At 32.5% G+C, this 16974-nt stretch overlaps 4 protein-coding genes across 4 annotated transcripts; 2 read left to right on the top strand and 2 right to left on the bottom strand.

The window, feature by feature from the left end:
• Window positions 1-449: 449 nt before the first annotated feature.
• On the bottom strand, window positions 450-1374 carry PRA1.B6 (prenylated RAB acceptor 1.B6). The gene has a single exon (XM_022054279.2). The coding sequence runs from the start codon at window positions 1282-1284 to the stop codon at window positions 616-618; it is 669 nt and encodes a 222-aa protein (XP_021909971.1). The 5' UTR covers window positions 1285-1374; the 3' UTR covers window positions 450-615.
• A 1287-nt stretch (window positions 1375-2661) lies between these two features.
• LOC110823616 (exocyst complex component EXO70B1-like) lies at window positions 2662-6334 on the top strand. Its single transcript, XM_022054035.2, has 2 exons — window positions 2662-4687; window positions 5870-6334. The coding sequence occupies exon 1, from the start codon at window positions 2811-2813 to the stop codon at window positions 4683-4685; it is 1875 nt and encodes a 624-aa protein (XP_021909727.2). The 5' UTR covers window positions 2662-2810; the 3' UTR covers window positions 4686-4687; window positions 5870-6334.
• Window positions 6335-7505: 1171 nt separating this feature from the next.
• LOC110823691 (GDSL-like Lipase/Acylhydrolase superfamily protein) lies at window positions 7506-9029 on the bottom strand. Its single transcript, XM_022054127.2, has 3 exons — window positions 8332-9029; window positions 7967-8228; window positions 7506-7890 (listed from the first exon to the last, which is right to left on the bottom strand). Exons 1-3 carry the CDS (start codon window positions 8986-8988, stop codon window positions 7700-7702), a joined length of 1110 nt encoding a protein of 369 aa, XP_021909819.2. The 5' UTR covers window positions 8989-9029; the 3' UTR covers window positions 7506-7699.
• Window positions 9030-14050: 5021 nt separating this feature from the next.
• On the top strand, window positions 14051-14984 carry LOC110823781 (uncharacterized). Its single transcript, XM_022054258.2, has 2 exons — window positions 14051-14713; window positions 14841-14984. The coding sequence occupies exon 1, from the start codon at window positions 14179-14181 to the stop codon at window positions 14656-14658; it is 480 nt and encodes a 159-aa protein (XP_021909950.1). The 5' UTR covers window positions 14051-14178; the 3' UTR covers window positions 14659-14713; window positions 14841-14984.
• Window positions 14985-16974: the final 1990 nt, after the last annotated feature.

Raw genomic sequence — 16974 nt, 5'->3', positions numbered from 1 at the left:
TTAAGATTCTTACTTTGTTTAAAAGTTACCATGAATTTAATTGAGAATATAAAATTTTATTTTAGTTTTAAAAGTATTACGAATTAGTAGTGATTAATTTATAATGTTTAATATTTTAAATTAAGAATTTAATTAATTAATATATTGACGAGTTTACAGTAATTAAATTAAATTTTGTTTTAATTGATTATTATGTTCGATTGAAAATAATATTTTATGACTGTTATATTTTTTTTATTTAAGATAATTATAATGAATTAAAAAAATTATATTTAACTCTTTTTTTCTAAAAAAGAATATATTTTTCTAACATCTTTAAATAAAAAAATAGTTAGTAATTATTTATTTTTCTTAAAAAGAGATGGTGATACTAATGTATCATCTCTCTTCTTCTCTTGAGTAAAATGAAATATATAATCTAAAGATAGTGTTAGAAATGTATCAGTTAATAGATCAGTAAGAATTGTTTGCATTTCCATTAGAAAGAAATTTCAGTTACAACTTACAATCCATTCATTAGCTCAAGTGAGAAAGTGGAACACACAAATTTTATTTGTTAATTCCCCTGCCAATCAATATACCCATCCGGCTCCTCTGATTCTAATGTTTCAAGCTTCAGACGTGCGACACTATCACAGGTGCTGCAGCGGCAGCAGACGAAGCTGCCCCACCGACAAGTGAGAACAATCCAGATCCAAACGCCTCTTGCTCCCCAAGAAACAGATCCTCCGGAATCCTAAACGCACCGTGTGCCGCCACAATTGCCAGCCCAATCATAATTGTCGACATGAGAAGTGATCCCACGCTGGTGAGGAAGATCACCACCAATGTCAGCGTGCACAATATCGCCAGGATTTCGTGATCGGAGAACGTACGTCCGCCGAGGGTCAATGGCTGATCCGACGGCCGGAAAGCGTAGAGAAACAGCCATGCTGCCATGAGAGAGAGGAGCAGGAGGAGAGAGAATGGATGCGTGAGCAGAGAGCCGACGAGTAGGAGAGCTAGGAGGATCATGTAGTTGGTCCGGAAATAGGAGAAGTTCTTTCGAACGCGCGAGACGCCATCGGAGAGTGACTCCGGCCTGGAGAATGCGGTCCAATCTATTAGCTCGGTCCAAGGCCGGCTGTTGCAGAGTGCGTGGCGCACATATGCCGTGAGCCGCGTGAGGAAGGATCTTAAAAGAGAGATTGCGGTGGTGGATTGGATGTTGGTGGTAGCAGTTGCGGTGGTAGCCGGTGCTGAGACGGGAAGCAAAGGAGGGGAGGACATTAGTGGCATTGCCATAAAACAAGGAGGGTATTTCAGGGAAACGATAAGAAAGACGGATCTTGAGAAATGAGAAGAGACTGAATCTTGCAGAGAACAGAAAAAAAGCAAGAGATACTGTTGACTTTGGAGAAGGTGGTGAGCCGATATATACGTAGAGGGGCTGATCCAGTGTTTCAGAAACAAGGTAAGTTCAATTGTTTAGAACCGTTGCTTATGAGATGGACGGTTGTGATTGGTCTCGTGATGAATCTAAAAGATTCCTTTAGCTTGAATTTTTAGTTATTGGGTTTTTAAGTTTCAGAATTTTTGGTAGAATCAGAGAATCAAAATTATTTTTTAAAATTAATTTCCGAGTAAAATCAGTAATCACTCATTTCGAATTAAAATTATGAACATATTAAAAAAACAATATTTGAAAAAAAAAAAGGGTGAGAAAATCAGTTTTATTAATATTATATAGGGATTAAAAACTTTTATTTACCATCAATTAAGCTGTAAAATTATTCTTATAATATTTTTTTTTTAATAATGAGTAATTAAAAGATGCAAATAACTATGCAATAGACTTCTGTTCCGTACTCCAATCTTAAATTTTATTTTATTTTATTTTTTAATGAAAGAATAAAAACATAGTCATTAAAGGAATAAAATTTAATCGTGCTACTAATTTAACCGATGACCTCGGTATATATTTTATAACTACGACTACCTTAACGAAGTAGAAAATTTAACATGTCGTAGAGGGCATAATAATATTTGTTATACAAAGATTCATGGTGCGACAGCTTATAAAATTGGTCCTTCCCGCACTAGGCCCGATGACGACAAGGACTAAAGGGATATATATATATCTCTCTTTTAACTTTTCCTAAATTAATTTATAATTTCGTACTCTGTTTTCATTAAGCTGACTACAAGAATAATCTCAATTAATGAAGTTTAATTTATATATTAATTGTTTATTTTTTAATTAATTAATTAATTACTCTGATTTGAAAGTGGAGCCACACACCCAGTTCAAAGGAATAGGAATCGGAAATTGGAACCAAATCCCATTTCGTAACTTCTTGAATTATTACTTTTTTTTTTTTAAATAAAAAAAATTAAAAAAGAAAAGTAGAAAAAGTTGTTTCAAAAAATTTATAAACAACTCAACTGCCATTCTTCTTTTTTCCACGTTCCCGTCCCTTTCAGTCTCCAAAATTTTAAATTTAATTTAATTTAATTTTCTTTTCTTTTTCTGTTGCTTCATTTTCTCTCTTCTTTTCCCGCGTTTCCTTTCTCTTTCCTTCTTTTCTTTATTCAACGCCAAACCGCGTTCTCCAGGGACTTCTCTGTCTTTTTCCACTGCTCCCTCATCCTCATCCTCATCCTCATCCTCATCCCCTCTTCCTTCTCTCCCTCACTTTCCTCTTCGCTTTGCTTTCCGCAGACTGATTTCGTCATCGGGTCCGAGGCTTCTCTTTGATGAGCTTACTTAAGGCTGACGACGCGACAGATTCTCGTCACTGTGTGTTTATTTAGTTTTTGGACCGGTGGTGATGGCTGAAAATGGTGAAGAGAAGTTACTGGCTGTGGCGCGCCACATAGCCAAGACTTTGGGCCACAACGACACTATGGCTGATGATATTCTGCAGATATTCTCAAACTTCGATGGGAGGTTTTCTCGCGAGAAGTTGTCTGATAAAATGGGGGAAGAGGGGCCCAGCGTCTGCGCCGCGCTCGAGCGGACACTCAAATTACTGGACCGACAGATCTCTCGCTATGTGGCCGCCGATCAGCCGATCTGGTCCGACTCCGCCGATTCATCAGCCTTTCTCGATGCCATCGACGAGTTGATTGCCACTATCAGGGACTGGAGTCCATTGGGAGGGGATAAATTAGTTGGCGCGTGCCTTTTACGCGCCGAGGACCTCGTGCAGCAGGCCATGTTTCGTGTTGAGGACGAGTTCCGGTCACTGATGGAACGAGCCGGCGAGTCTTTTGACCTGGCTCAACCCAGCGGTTCGGCTAGAAACTCGCCGCTTGACTCAGAGGACGAAGACGGCGAAGATGATGATGGCGGTGAGAATCGCCAGATCCCCGTAGCGCAGCCACTCACTGAGTACGACATCGTGATCGACGCGCTGCCCTCGGGGACTATAAACGACCTGCACGAGATTGCGAAGCGCATGGTGGCGGCCGGGTTCGGGAAGGAGTGCTCGCACGTTTACAGCAGTTGCCGAAGGGAGTTTCTGGAAGAAAGCATGTCAAGACTGGGTTTGCAGAAGCTGAGCATCGACGAAGTTCAAAGGATGCCATGGCAGGACCTCGGGGACGAAATAGAGCGTTGGATGAAAGCGGCGAACGTTTTCCTCCGCATCCTCTTTCCCAGCGAACGCCGCTTATGTGATCGCGTCTTCTTCGGTTTCTCTTCGGCTGCCGATCTCTCATTTATGGAAGTCTGTCGAGGGTCAGCAATTCAGCTACTGAATTTCGCTGATGCAATCGCAATCGGTAGCCGAGCACCAGATAGACTGTTCAAGATTCTCGACGTTTTTGAAACCATGAGGGATCTAATGCCTGAATTTGAGTCAGTGTTTTCTGATCAGTACTGTTTGGTTTTGAGAAATGAAGCATTCACGATGTGGAAGCGACTGGGGGAGGCAATCAGAGGCATATTCGTGGAATTGAAAAATCTGATCCGCCGGGACCCAGCAAAGGTGGCAGTTCCCGGTGGCGGCCTCCATCCGATCACGCGTTATGTGATGAACTATCTCCGGGCAGCGTGCAAGTCCAGAGAGACATTTGAGCAAATCTTCGAGGAGAGCAACGGTGTCCCGTCCAAGGACTCGACTTCTTTGTCAATGCAAATGGCTTGGATTATGGAGCTGCTGGAGAGTAATTTAGAGGTTAAGTCCAAGATTTATCGGGACCCGGCCTTATGCTCTGTTTTCATGATGAATAACGGGAGGTACATTGTTCAAAAGGTGAAGGATAGTGAACTCGGGTCACTTCTTGGTGACGTTTGGATAAGAAAACACACTGCTAAAGTATGGCAGTATCATTCCAATTATCAGAGGAGCTCGTGGAACGGGGTACTAGGAGCTTTGAAGCTTGAAAATAGCTCCACGGCCTCAAATGTTCCCTCCAAGACTATGAAAGAGAAGCTTAAGTTATTCAATTCATCTGTCGAAGACATTTGTAAAACTCAGTCTACATGGGTTGTGTATGATGAGCAACTACGAGAAGAGTTGAGAATTTCTGTGACTAAACTTTTGATACCGGCTTATGGGAACTTTATTGGAAAATTTCAGAATCATCCTGAGATAGGGAAGCACGCAGACAAGTATATTAAATATGGTGTGGAGGATCTGGAGGCTCGCCTTAGTGACTTGTTCCAGGGAACTACTGGATCAGCTGGTGTTGGAAAGTGAAGGTAAGCAACCTTTTATTAGGCTTGTTTGATGCAGTCCTTAGCAGCAGTTCACGAATTTGTTTAACTTCTGTATAACCAAATACACTGCACCTGAGATACTACTGAGAGATAAGAAAATTAGCCAATTTTTGCTCTGTTTGGCTAGATTGGTGTAGAATTCTTTGAGGCTGAAGCATATAGTTGAGGTCAACAACGAATCTGTGATGCTAACTTTAAATCCTTGAAAGAAGCATATACCTCATATAGGAACTTGATTGTTTTCAACTCTTGTTAAATTATCAGAACATCTTACTTTTAATATAGATGTCTTTAACTGAAATATTTATTCAAGTGGGTTAGGATATAAATGCTATCGTCAACAATTTAAATTGCAAAAGCCAGGGCTATTCACAGTGCAGTTGCATGCCGGCGTTCACCAGATTCATAGCATAGTCTTTGGTCGGGGAAACCAGTTACCTATTTTTGCAAATAATTGTTGGATCAATTACTTTCCACACAATCCTACTTAAGTGGGTACTAGGTTTCAAGCATTGCTACCGTTGTTATTAGTGATACGTGATTTTATCCTCCCAATCCATAGTAACAATCAAGTATTCTATGTTTTGGGACATTAATTAGTTGTTAGTGATCTAATTTGGTCCCCGCGTTACTACGTCTATGGTAGTGATTGATTCTAGGAACTCTACAATGAGCATGTGAGGAGGACAAAACTTTATTTTCTGAAGTCATAGTCAGTTTGTAGGTATAGTCAATAACCTTACAGTCGGTTATTGTTTTTACTTGTGTCTTAAAATTGATGATTTGAAATATTTATTTTCAAATTAGTTATTAGTGGCAGCTTCTTCTGCAGGCCCAACAAAAGGGGAAAATATCATGTGGTGACCACACATGGTACTTTTGTCTTTTAGGTTGAAGTTGTTCTTGTATGCCAATATATCTGCGCGTGCTCATATGGGTGACTGCAAAAGGATGCAAAATCATATATTGATTATGCTGGAAACTTTTTTGTACTAAATTACTTTTGTCTTGTTCCTTTTCCACATTGCATAACAATCAGTGATGCAAAGGTTAAACTTTTTATAGTACTAAACAATTTCGTGTTTGTGAAGATTCTCAGAAATTATATCTAGAAAATTAAATGATTTTATCGCTGGTTGTTGATTGAATGAACTGCTTTTCTAGGTTGTCGGGCAGGGCTTTGTGAGCTGATTTACTCGGATGCAATCCCAAGATAGGAACACTGAAGCGGTCTTGCAAGTTGGAGTCAATTAGGTTACATGTCGAGACTGCTTCTACAAATCTGCACCCACAGCCATCCTCTTTGTTACAGTGAAGCTGTTGGATACAACTTGCATTTGGGAGGAACAAAAACTGTTAAAAGTCTACCTTAGGTAAAAGATAATTGGATATGCGATGGCTTGGTTTGATTAAACACTTTTTAACTGAAGCTATATTCTAATCAGTTTTCAGAAACTCACGATGCCATGTGTATATTCTTCTTTATCCTGTATATAAAATATGCTTTGTCCTGTAGTAGAGTAATCAATATCCGCAACTCTTGTCATGGTCTCCTAGGCTTTTAGCTTATGCAGACGTTTACTGTTTACAGTTGGGCGTCATTTTTACTATAGCATGAGTTACAAGCGACCCGGAACGCATTTCATTTTAATTACCAGCCAATTTAGAATTTCTGGAGCAAAATGGCTTTACAATATATTGTGAATTTCTGATCATGCCCATCAATGGAGTGTAAACATCAACTTAAATACTTCTGCTTCCTGGTAGTGAAGGCTGTAATTGAGGTAGCAGTATTTTAAGCTTCTGATTGTAAAGATTGCTGAGTAGGAATTTTAGTCCTCCAGACATTTCTGATCTCAGAGATAAATACTCAGAAGATTGTTGAATATCCATCCCATTATTGAATTCTTCTTGCTCTTTCAAATAAGGCAGCACGTAAAGGCTTTTAATGTCAAATTCTTTGCCCTTTTAGTGTTTATACACTGAGATTAAAGTAATTAAAAGAACAAACTTTAAAATATGCTGAACAAATTAACTTAAGTTTTTGAGTCTCCTACCATTTTATCTAAAAATATTGATTGATAAGATATAGTCTTGATTTTTTTTATTAAAAATTATACTTCAATTTCACTTCAATTACTATTTTGTTAGAAAAAATTAATTCTTAAAACATGCACAATAAACATAAAAAAAAATAAAATTTTACGTGATTCGACGGTGTGCTTATATTTACGAATAAGATTAATAAAAAAATATTTTATTATATAATTTCATATTACATCACTAATATGTTAGTAAATTTATTTATAAAAAAATTAATAAAATTTTTCATAAATAAAAATTTATTAAAATATATATTAAATATTTTTTAAAATAAATATATAAAAAATTTATATAAATTATCCTGCATAATACAAATAAATATTACTAAAATTTAATATTATAAACAGAAGTAGGAAAACGTTGTTGTACGTCATTTCTTTTGCTAGTGCTGTCATATACACATTGAGGTAACATTTTCTATCAATGCTTTGTATTTATTCATTGAATTTTAAAAATTCCGCAAGTAAATGTGTATGTGAAGTCGTTTCTGTGACGGTAATTTACGCACGTGGAGCGCTCCGGTCATCCATTACTGAAAAAGAAATAACCGAAGCTATTTTTACAGTTCACGTTTATATATATATAAATTTTAAAATTACAATTAATAAGTTATATATTGACAAGTCATCTTCTCGTGTTCTTCCAACATACCGGATTTATTATTTCTTTTATTTAAACTGTAAATTATTTACTATATAACAGAGTTTTATGAATGACCAAGTTTAATTAAATCTTTAAAAGAAAATAGACCAAGAATATTATAATATAACGTGAAAGGTAGCTATATAATTTTATTCCTATAATTAAATCAGAATTACATGATAAAATAAAATTGTAGTAACTAATTCTGACTAATTTATCATAAACTATATTAAAAAAAAAAAATTTAAGTTAATTTAATTGGGTTAAGAAAGCTTGAGTAAGGTTTTTAGCAAGAAAAGAGTAAGCTGCTTGGGAGGGATGAATGCTGTCCCAGAATAGAAACTGCTGAGGATTTCCGCATACTGGAGTCAGCGTATTACACAGGAATGATGCCTCCACTAGTCCAGTCCCGCAACATCCTTTCTTTGTTTCTACAAATCCTGCGAAAATACTTACTATAGTTAACATCTATATATATCTACATGTGTATATATGAAAAGACAGCTTATTATTTACCGTAGTTTTGAGGGTTGTTCATCATATCATATAGGGGCCCGTAGATGTCCGCATAGAAGAGTCTGGTGCCCGGAAGAGAAGCCTGCCATTGAGGCAACAAATTTTGAAGCTTTGCATTGTAAGATTCGGCATCTGAATTCTGATTCTCCATACATGTTCTAAATTCTTGGGCCTCAAATTTTATTGTCATTTGAATTGGCAAGCAGCCGATTGGAGGCACCCCAGTTATCACTATTGTCCGGCATCCCAGATCATATATATTCTGCACACACACACACACACACACACACATATATGTAAAATATTAGTCAGTAATCAATTCTGAATAAATTTACGAACATGGATATATTTGATATATAAATCACCTTAATAAGTTTTTGTAGCTTGTCTAGCAAAAAAGACTGATACCCAGTGATGTTGAACTCGGATGATCTTGTGGGAAGGTCATAAAAGCTAAAAACGAAGTCGTTTGTTCCTGCACTTACAAGAACCAATGCACCTTCAACAATCTTTTTTGCTTCTTCCTCTCCCACAATGCTGTTGAGCCTCTTTATGTAACTCTTCAACATATCAACTTCGGTAGAAACTGGAATCACATTTGATATGATAGTCGTTAAGTCATCGTAACCGGAGCCGGCTGACGCAAAACTGACACCTGTCTTGATCTCATCGTCCGACAACCTAGGATCCAAGTAAGGAGGGACAATATCTTTGATGCCCAAAAAAGAAGCTATAAGGTCAGGGACAAGTTTCCCATCACAGAACCTTCCCGTAGGGATATGTCCTGGGAAGTCCTGTCCGTAGGGTAGGAAATTTGCTTTAAATAATGTGTTTATGAAGTTGTTATTGCCTGTATCAACTGTTGAGTCCCCAAACACAAGAATGGCTGGAAAATTTTGTTTAGTATTTTCTGAGTTGCCAAACACAAGAGAAGGTGTACGAGCAAAAGTGATCAGTGTGATGAACAATACAATATTTGTATTTTCCATTTTTGTTTTTTGGGTGATGAGGATTTTAGTCATGGGCAAATTTATAGGGTGGTGGGTTTGTTTTCTTTAATGTGGGGAGCAAGTTATGGTAAAAATTTATTTGTAGAGGTGTAAATCACATCTAAACGTAAACTTAGATGGTAAGAAATTACATTATTTATTTGTGATTTAATGTAAATTAAGATTTTTAAGAGTCTGAGTTAAAAGATTTTGAATGCTTTGAAATGGGTACCTAAATGAGAGTTTTCGGATTGGTTTCTGTTTACGCAGTGAAGATGAGTTATAGACTATGTACATATAACGCGAGATAACCTTATTTGTAATATTAATTCCTTATAAATGAGTTTGAATTAGATATTAAAATAGTAATTAATTAATTAATTAGAGGAGAAAAGTGGAGTTTAAGCTGAATTTGGTATCAATAATCCTCAATTAAGCTTTGTGTATGTTGTCTTGCAAGATTGATAAATATATAATGAGTTGGGCCTTACTTACTTAGGCCCATCAGACGGCCCATAAAAGTTGACGAACATTGAAATTAAATAATTGAGTTCCCAACCATCAGAGTATGTTTATGCTATAAGCTATTAAAAGCAAATTTGAGATAAAAATAATATGTTGTTCCATAAAATATTTTTAATGTAAACAAGTATTTAATTAATACGAAAATTATAAAGTATTGAAAAATAAGTTACTATTATTATTTAAATACTAAATATTTTTCTTAAAAATTATTATTAAATATATATATATACATATTTTTTTGTAGTATAAATATTATTCATACATTAACATAATTTAATATTTGAAATAAAATTGTTTAAGTTGGTTGTAATGAATATATGAATTTGGTGCTTCACAGTTTTAGAATTTAAGAGATGGATCGGGCTGGAGCTTTGGGCCTGGGTCCAGGTTGCAATAGTTTTGATTTAAAAAATAGATTTTAATATCTATAATTAATTTTTACATATTAAACAAATAAAATCTTGTTGTTATTCGATAAAATAATATATTTTTTTGAATTAATTCAATAAAAAATTAACTTAATAATAATTGATTAGTTAATTTTTTTTTATATTTATATATATATTTAATTCAACAATAATATATTTATAACTTTACTTATTAAAAAAATTATAAAAATATATAACTTGGCTTTAAACCATTGTAAAACTAGTAAAATTATTATTTGGTCACACACACACACATGTGGACGGTCAACATACCACCTACCATATATCTCATAACCACAAGAAAAAGCTACTAAAAATCTTGAAATTTGATATATTATAAGAATAAAATTAATTGGTCTGACTGAAAATCCACACGATTAAACAGATTATATATATATATATATAAAATATGTAATAAATTAATAACATTAAATCCAATTAAAATCTCATATAAAATCTTGCTCGATGTCTAGAAACATGAAGCAAACATAAACAACTCCTCTTTTATCATAACATGCACGCTTATATACATAATAAATTTAAGGGATTAATATAAATTAATTTTGGCTCTGCAACATGCAGATTTGGAGAAGCTATTTAGCAATGCGTGCACCATATTTAACATATATCACACCGTTGCATATATATATATATATATGTGTGTGTGTGTGTGTGTATATATCTTCACCTGCTACGGATTCTCTATTGGAACTTAAAAAAAAAAAAAAGATTTTGTATCGATTTGCATCTTATTACAAGTTCATGCATGTAATTATGAGTATGAGTTGTCCACGTAAAAACAAGATAAGATGTAGATATGATGCATGCACAACTATATATACATATGGGCAATAGTATATAATTGTGTGTATTAAATGAAATTAATTACAAAAAGAAAAACAAATAGGTAGGGAAAAGTTTATTATTTCCTGCCATATATATAATTTTTTTTACGTATAATCAATATATATATATATGGTGTCCTTATATATATGTGTGTGTGTGTGTGTGTGTGTGTGTGTATCTTTTAAAACCTTACCTCCTTAATGTGTTTAATTATAAAATGGTACATATTTTTATTATTACCCAATTACATAATTTATAATTTTGCTTTTATTTGATTTTTTTTAACAATGTAAACTATTTATTTTGCTTTTAAAAATATTTGATTGGTCAATTTATATGTCTTTTCCTTTTCTTAAAATAAACCTATATATACACATACATATATATATATATAAATATTTATTTATTGGATACAAATATAGATTTATGTGTGAGAGAAGAAACTGGTGACAAGAAGTGATCAAATTAGTTGAATTAATTTGGATATTATTCTTAAATAATTACTTTTCAAAAAAAAAAAAAAAATCTTTGAATAATTGTCTCTTTTTGCAAGCACCACAAGTTTTACTCATTTGTTGGGTCCATATAAAAGAAAACATGAAATCATTTAGAAATAATTATTATTCTTGCTCTATATATATATATATATATATATATACATGTCTCTGTGTGTGTGTGTGTGTGTGTGTATATATATACATTCAGTCTTATAATCCGTCCTTACAACATGACATTTCACCAAAAATTTGTTGTTTGGGGTCCATGAAAAACGTTCCATTTGCTAAACTACAAAAACTACACACCATATATATATATATATATATACATGCATGTATTCATATTTATAAGTAATATATTCCTAAAAAATGATACCAATTGACTGAGACATCGAGAAGTTTAGTTAAAACTAATTCCACTCCAATAGAATTTTTAATGAGAATTTTAAACATTATTGTTGAAGCTTTTTAACCAATCAAATTAACTAACGTAGGATTTCACTGAATCAGCTTCATTTGCCAGCTATATATATATATATGTATGTATGTATGTATGTATGTATAATTGATCACATGATCAGGTAGATAATATATATATATATATATAGAGAGAGAGAGCAAAAGCATTAACAAATAATCAAATTGAAGTAGAGTAAAGAAGACAAGTACCACGGTATACAAGAACCGATAGCAAATGGATTATAAAAGCTTTAATCATACTCTAATCCCAATCCTTAATTAATTAATTAATTAATCAATTAATCAATTAAGAATCCAACTTTCACCTTGGCTTTACTGTAAAGACAGACTTCAGTCACGTTGTTCAATTATGGACATCTACTTGCTCTTTTCATTTTTACGTTTAAATATGTATATGTGTGTGTGTATGTAATACACGTATGTCTATGTCTATGTCTATGTATATATATGCGTGTATAATGTACATGGAGGGTAGGTAAATTATAATTGTAGGGGTGTATATATATACATATATATATATATATGTATATAGGTTGAGTTGAGATGTGAAACTATGAGGAATCTTTGGGTCGTGGGGTTTAATTAGTTTAATGATTATGATTGTGAGTTGGGAGTTTGAGTTTAATGGTCGGTGCCCGAAACCTTACTGCCCATGAACCTTCGTCTTCCTCATCTGCAACACGTTTTAATGACCAGACCAGACCAGACAAAAACCCTAATTACTTGTCAGCTTCATACAATTATTTTTATTTAGTAATTACTAGTTAATGAATTAATTTCTGACCGTAGTACAATTGATTACATTACTTCTCATATAATTTGTTTATTTATTCTGCCACAAGTGACTTATTTTTCACTAATTAATTAAAACTTCAAGTAATTCAGATCATCATATAATATTTTTCTACACATACCCATATCCAAGTAATTATCTTATATACATATATATATGTATATATACATATGCTGCAGTTAAGGTTTAATTACTACTGACTTCTCCATAAACCTGATATATATATATATATATATAATCACTTTGCGACTGAAAATAGGCTTATAATATTACAAAAAATAATTACGAAAATATGGATTATTCAGTAGCCAGCTATCCTCAAATTTATAAAAAGTATTATATGGTTTAAATTAATAAAATAAATTATATTAAAAATGAATGCCAGAAAAAAATATAATATTTGAGTCAGAAGTAACAAAAAAGGAAAGAAAACATCTGTACTAAGACGGCTAGATTCTCGGAGATTTTTAACTTTTATTACATCACCTGCAGAGTTCCTAACTTGGCTCACCGGCCAATAATATTCATTATCAGTTTAATTTTTAATTTTAGAATTTTAAAAGATATGAGAAAATTGAAAATCGAAATTAAAATTTCATTACTATAAACTTTACTATTCAATAATAAAAACTATATTATAGCTGGCATAGTTAGGTCCCATAAAAAATAATTTTTTTTTAAAAAAAAAATAATAATTGGACAGAAAATTGAAGGTCCATGTGTTCATTCATATCCAGACTGGTCCAATTATATACGCCGTGACCCAAGATTGTTGCCCACCCCGGGTAAATTAATAAGCTCCCTACGTGGCCCACGCCACCTCTCTCTTTAAATAGCTTAAAATAATTATTATTAAAAAATATTTATGTCGTAGTTTTGGTAAAATTAGATTAAATAGTAATTTAAATTATTTAATACTGAAATAATATATATATATATGGAAAAAGAAAATATCAGAAAATAAGCACGCGCGGAGAAGAGTACCAAAAGAAGGCAGCAGGATCAAAAGGACAAAATGTCCGTACCAAATTGCTTAAATAACTTGGTTTTACTCTTTAATCACTTTTTTAATTAAATAATAATTGAGTTTCGTCCCTGCATAATGCCTGTATTCGCGATTACACCCACCCCCTTCTGCTTCCATGTTGTGGGAACCACTTGTAAGTTCAAATAATATTTATATTCTACCCCCCAACACTTAACATATTTACTAAACAGCCCATACATTAACATTAGCTATCGTTTAACAGTCAACTAAACTTAATTTATCGATGCCCACAACACGTAACTTTTATAATTATAAAATCAATTATTAGGGTTTAATTTATTTGCATAATGGCACGTATACATTCGCTTTTGATTGTAAACATAATTATAACACATATTTCTTAAGTTGATATAAATGTAACATGTAGAATCAAGGGCAATTTTGTCATTTCAAATCCAATATGAAAATTTTCTATTCATATTTGTCTTCACAACTATAAGGCTCTTCCTATATAACATTGTCCGAACACTCTTTTGAAGGTCACCTTCGTCCTCCCCCAAAAAGGAAAAGAGAAAAGAAAAAAAAAAAAAAAAAAACCAAACACACAGAAGATTTACAGAGAAGAAAAAAAAAAAAAGAAAAGGAAAGAGTAGGGAGATCATCATAATGGGTAATAGCTTAAGGTGTTGTTTGGCTTGTGTTCTTCCCTGTGGAGCTCTAGATTTGATCCGCATAGTTCACTTAAACGGCCACGTAGAGGAGATAACAGGTCCCGTCACCGCCGCCGAGATCCTCAAGGCTAACCCTAACCATGTCTTGAGCAAGCCGAGCTCTCAAGGTGTTGTCCGGAAGATCATGATCCTCTCGCCGGATTCCGAGCTCAAACGCGGCAGCATCTACTTCTTGATCCCCTCCTCTTCCGTCCCTGAGAAGCGGAAACCCGGTGCAAATCACCGTAACTTCAAAAAACCCTCCAGAAAAATTAACAGAGAGGATCTTAACAAGAGTAAATCATACTTGGAAGAAGATATCACGTCGGGAAAACGGAAAGATCACCACCAACGGCGTCATCACCATCATCAGCGCCGACACAGCGGCCGTGTCGGAGAATGGCAGCCTCGTCTAGAAAGCATCACCGAAGATTAGTCGTCTTCAAGGGATTTTTTTTTCCGGCGGGCGTGCCGGATTTCTGAAATCTTCGGTGGGTTTAATTAAAATTACTACGTACGTGGGGTACTATTTGCCATATTGATCTTGTGGATAAATTAATTTTCTTTTTCTTTTTTTTTTTTTTTTTGGTTTTTCGGATCTGCGTGTAATAATGGCAGATTCGGAATTTCGAGAATTCTTGAGGCGATGAATGATGTCGAAGATGAAGATGAAGAGAAAGAAATGGAAAAAGGGATTATGTATTTTTACACCCTGCAATTTGTAATTAACTATAAACTGTTTCTTCTTTCTCTTCTAATTAATATTCCCTGTCTTCTCTTTTTAAATTTATTTTTATTTTATTTTTCTCCAAAATTTTAAGCTAAATCTTATATATATGGAGTTATATCATCTATACATATATATGATTCACATGTTTAGATAAAGATTGAAATACATTGTGGGATACACAGAAAAAATTACCCCATACATATACATATACATATATATATATATATATATACGTATTTATAAATTATATGTCAATTTTACCCTTCTCATTACATCATTACGTTTCTTGTGGAAACCTAATTGTTGAATTTCCTTAGACTTTACACTTGAAGTAATCATTACATTGATGAGTAAAATAATTATTACTTTAATCAAAGATCTAAACGTAGATGTTTGCCACGTGTCAATTATATTACGAGATAAAAATTAAAATATATCTTACATACCCTAATCACCATCTTGATCTTTAAGTTAATTTATTGACATAATTAAATTTAAAATGACGAAATTTGGGATATATAGTACTGTAGATCATTAATGTTCTACATGCATGTATGTAAGTATTATGAATATATATATATATATATATACATAGATATGTACGAACGTTACTTATGGCATATGCACATAATAATTCTAAATTAAAAAAATTGCACATTTTAATTTTTCCCCCTTGTTTATGAGAAGTTAGTGGTAATCATCATACACACATAATTTGACTAGCATAAATTAAATCTCACATATGGACAAATTACTTACTCGAGCAACCCAAAAATAATAATTTCCTAATAATTATTATATGTTGGACCAGAGAATATGTACTGTTTGATTATAATTAATATATATATATATATATACAGTGTGTTTACTTGTAGAATTAGCTAGATGTGATTCATCATTTATATGCTACTTCATCCATATATAGGGTTAGGAAATGGGTATATATTTATTTTCTATGATTTTGGTTTAGTTATAATTAGTTTTTGTGATATTTTTTTATATTCATTTTCTTGTAAATTAATTTATATTATTCCATATGAATTTAGTAGGTTTTATATGACAATTATATTTTTGGGATTTTGAATAGAAATATTTTAAATTTTAAAAATAAATTAAGTAAAAATAAAAGATAAAGATAAAAGGAAATAAATAACCTAAAAGATTATTAATTTTGTTTATATGTGTATATTATACTGTCACAAAAAAAAAAAATACAGATATTAGACTCCGATTAGATGAAAAAGAAAAGAGGGTCATGATATTCTTAGAAAAAATAAAAATTTAAAAATAAAATATAAAAGTATCATTTAGATGTTAGGAACAAAATTTATTATAATTTAATTGGAAAAAAAATAATAATTTTACTTGGAATTAAAACAATGCATTTTCAAATCCATGTGAATTCAATATTTATAATGTTGTATAGCACTTTTATTATTTTCTAATTAAAATAAGTGTAGATCTATAGTTAAAATTTGTATAAATTTCGAATTTATTTAAACATAGGTATAAAAGTCCTTAAATTCTTCAACCGTATTACCTTGTCATATTCAAATTACAAAAAAAAATTTAAATTATTGAAATATATCTTATGAATTCATGATTATTTATTAATGGTTCAATAATATAGCACGCGAAGATTGTTACGGAATAAGAACTCGGTTATTTGTCATATTCTATCTTGATATATGAATAAATAAGATAAAAATTTTGGTGACAGAACGAGAACAAGATTAGAAAGCGATGTCTTACTTATTTTTACTACGTTTTATAATTTATATATTTTTAATATTATTTTAGTCCAAAAATTTATAATTTATTTTGTTTTTAATCTTTTATAGTGGTGTTATTACATGGATAGAAAATTAGAGCAATTTGAACATGCTCAAACCCATGTCTTAATTTAAAAATTAATGGCAATGGTGTTGGGTACAATTGTGGGTTCAGTTAATAGATATTTCCTACAAAAGGGAATTAATTAAGAAGAAAATTTAGTATTTACCATATTAATTAGGATTAATT

Source organism: Carica papaya, chromosome 2 (genome assembly GCF_054855325.1).
Source record: "Carica papaya isolate Zhongbai chromosome 2, ASM5485532v1, whole genome shotgun sequence".
NCBI lineage: Eukaryota > Viridiplantae > Streptophyta > Magnoliopsida > Brassicales > Caricaceae > Carica > Carica papaya.
This window is presented reverse-complemented; position numbering and strand designations above follow the sequence as displayed.

Bases quoted from the DNA above. Each gene is read 5' to 3' on its own strand.
- PRA1.B6 (XM_022054279.2), bottom strand. From the start codon at position 1,284: ATGGCAATGCCACTAATGTCCTCCCCTCCTTTGCTTCCCGTCTCAGCA.
- LOC110823616 (XM_022054035.2), top strand. From the start codon at position 2,811: ATGGCTGAAAATGGTGAAGAGAAGTTACTGGCTGTGGCGCGCCACATA.
- LOC110823691 (XM_022054127.2), bottom strand. From the start codon at position 8,988: ATGACTAAAATCCTCATCACCCAAAAAACAAAAATGGAAAATACAAAT. The intron at 8,229-8,331 runs GTGATTTATATA...GTGTGTGTGCAG, and splicing joins AGCTACAAAAACTTATTAAG to AATATATATGATCTGGGATG. The intron at 7,891-7,966 runs GTAAATAATAAG...GTATTTTCGCAG, and splicing joins GAACAACCCTCAAAACTACG to GATTTGTAGAAACAAAGAAA.
- LOC110823781 (XM_022054258.2), top strand. From the start codon at position 14,179: ATGGGTAATAGCTTAAGGTGTTGTTTGGCTTGTGTTCTTCCCTGTGGA.